The sequence below is a fragment of the Triticum urartu genome, chromosome 4A (assembly GCF_056163025.1).
Source record: "Triticum urartu cultivar PI428250 chromosome 4A, HENAU_Tu73, whole genome shotgun sequence".
Lineage (NCBI taxonomy): Eukaryota > Viridiplantae > Streptophyta > Magnoliopsida > Poales > Poaceae > Triticum > Triticum urartu.
The window spans coordinates 467807839-467809978 of record NC_141876.1 but is presented as its reverse complement, the minus strand read 5'-3'; the positions used below and the strand labels follow the sequence as shown (position 1 = coordinate 467809978).

At 42.2% G+C, this 2140-nt stretch overlaps 1 protein-coding gene across 1 annotated transcript; it reads left to right on the top strand.

The window, feature by feature from the left end:
* The first annotated feature begins 243 nt into the window (after positions 1-243).
* Positions 244-1038, top strand: LOC125527519 (uncharacterized). Its single transcript, XM_048692030.2, has one exon. The coding sequence runs from the start codon at positions 244-246 to the stop codon at positions 1033-1035; it is 792 nt and encodes a 263-aa protein (XP_048547987.2). The 3' UTR covers positions 1036-1038.
* Positions 1039-2140: the final 1102 nt, after the last annotated feature.

Genomic DNA, 2140 nt, shown 5'->3' with positions numbered 1-2140 from the left:
GCATTAGGTAAAAGGAAAAGCTTCTCAAAAGCATCCAGAAATATCATAGAATGGTGATCGAGATCACCTTCACGGGAATCATCCTTTGCAAATTGGGGGAAGGGAACCAATCAAGTCACCAAGAAGTTCCCGAAACTTGGTTTAGTATTAAGGTTCTTCTCTTCCAGTGTTTAGTATTCAAGTTCTTCTCTTCCAGCCCCCTGGCCCCTCTCTGATAAGTCAAGTTTTCAAAACGAAAAGAAAATGAAAAATCTGGTTCGATGGCTCTTCTCCACTACCCGCTTTACTACTTTCCATTTTTTCTTATGTATTAAGTTTCCCTTAATATATAATTTGATATTACTTTCGATTTTTATATTTTTATTCCTTTGTCGTTTTATATTCTGCCTAATACCAATTTTCAATCTTTTTAGTTCGTGCTTCGTCGGCTCCTCCTTTCTGATCACTCTCCCGCTGGAGATTCAAGACCCCCAGGCTCTAGCTCATTTAGCAGGGCTAAACTTCTATCTGAGTCTTTACGAGCAGGATCCGGGATGGGTTACGTTCATTCAGAACGAGCTTAATCACAATACCCCCCTGGAAGACATACCTGGGCGGCTTAAGCTCTTCCTAATGGAAGAAAAGCTCTCTTCTATGCGACAAGATGTCATTCAGGAATTTGTGGCGCTTTATCAAAGAGTAGGGCCTTATCTACTGATCGAGCCCTACTTGGTCGATGAAGCGCTTCGTTCCTATCTGGACCATATTCACGCAACTGATTCTTTCACTGTTCTCCAAGCATCTTATCAAGATCTGCGGGAGAATGAGGGAGGATCCGTTTTCTTTCGAAATGTTGTTTCCCACAACCGGGATCTCCTTGAGGCAGAAAGTTCCGCAAGGAGGTGCCTGGAAGTGGAACAGAGGATCCGGTGGGAAGAAATCCCCAAGAGCAAGGCAAGTCTCGAAAGAGCTGAGCACGAGCATGCTCTCGACTTGTTTAAGTCGGAGGATCTTAGAAGGGAATTAGAAAAAAAAAAGAGCGGGGTAGCTCAGTAATTCTGATTCTTTTATCTTCCAGCCCCCCGGCCCCTCTTTGATAAGGAAAGTTTTCATTTCTCAAATCAAAAATGACAAATATGGTTCGATGGCTCTTCTCTACTAACCACAAGGATATTGGGACTCTCTATTTCATCTTCGGTTCCATTGCAGGAGTGATGGGCACATGCTTCTCCGTACTGATTCGTATGGAATTAGCCTGACCCGGCGATCAAATTCTTGGTGGGAATCATCAACTTTATAATGTTTTAATAACGGCTCATGCTTTTTTAATGATCTTTTTTATGGTTATGCCGGCGATGATAGGTGGATTTGGTAATTGGTTTGTTCCGATTCTGATAGGTGCACCTGACATGGCATTTCCACGATTAAATAATATATTATTCTGGTTGTTGCCACCAAGTCTCTTGCTCCTATTAAGCTCAGCCTTAGTAGAAGTGGGCAGCGGCACTGGGTGGACAGTCTATCCGCCCTTAAGTGGTATTACCAGCCATTCTGGAGGAGCAGTTGATTTAGCAATTTTTAGTCTTCATCTATCAGGTATTTCATCAATTTTAGGTTCTATCAATTTTATAACAACTATCTTCAACATGCGTGGACCTGGAATGACTATGCATAGATTACCACTTTTTGTGTGGTTCGTTCTAGTGACAGCATTCCTACTTTTATTATCACTTCCGGTACTGGCGGGGGCAATTACAACGTTATTAACCGATCAAAACTTTAATACAACCTTTTTTGATCCTGCAGGAGGGGGAGACCCAATATTATACCAGCATCTCTTTTGGTTCTTCGGTCATCCAGAGGTGTATATTCTCATTCTGCCTGGATTTGGTATTATTAGTCATATCGTATCGACCTTTTCAAGAAAACCGGTCTTTGGGTATATAGGCATGGCTTATGCCATGATAAGTATAGGTGTTCTTGGATTTCTAGTTTGGGCTCATCATATGTTTACTGTGGGCTTAGACGTTGATACGCGTGCCTACTTCACCGCAACTACCATGATCATAGCTGTGCCCACAGGAATCAAAATCTTTAGTTGGATCGCTACCATGTGGGGAGGTTCGATACAATACAAAACACCCATGTTATTTGCTGTAGG

What these genes read in the sequence shown, in the direction of transcription:
- LOC125527519 (XM_048692030.2), top strand. Translation starts at nt 244, where the DNA reads ATGAAAAATCTGGTTCGATGGCTCTTCTCCACTACCCGCTTTACTACT.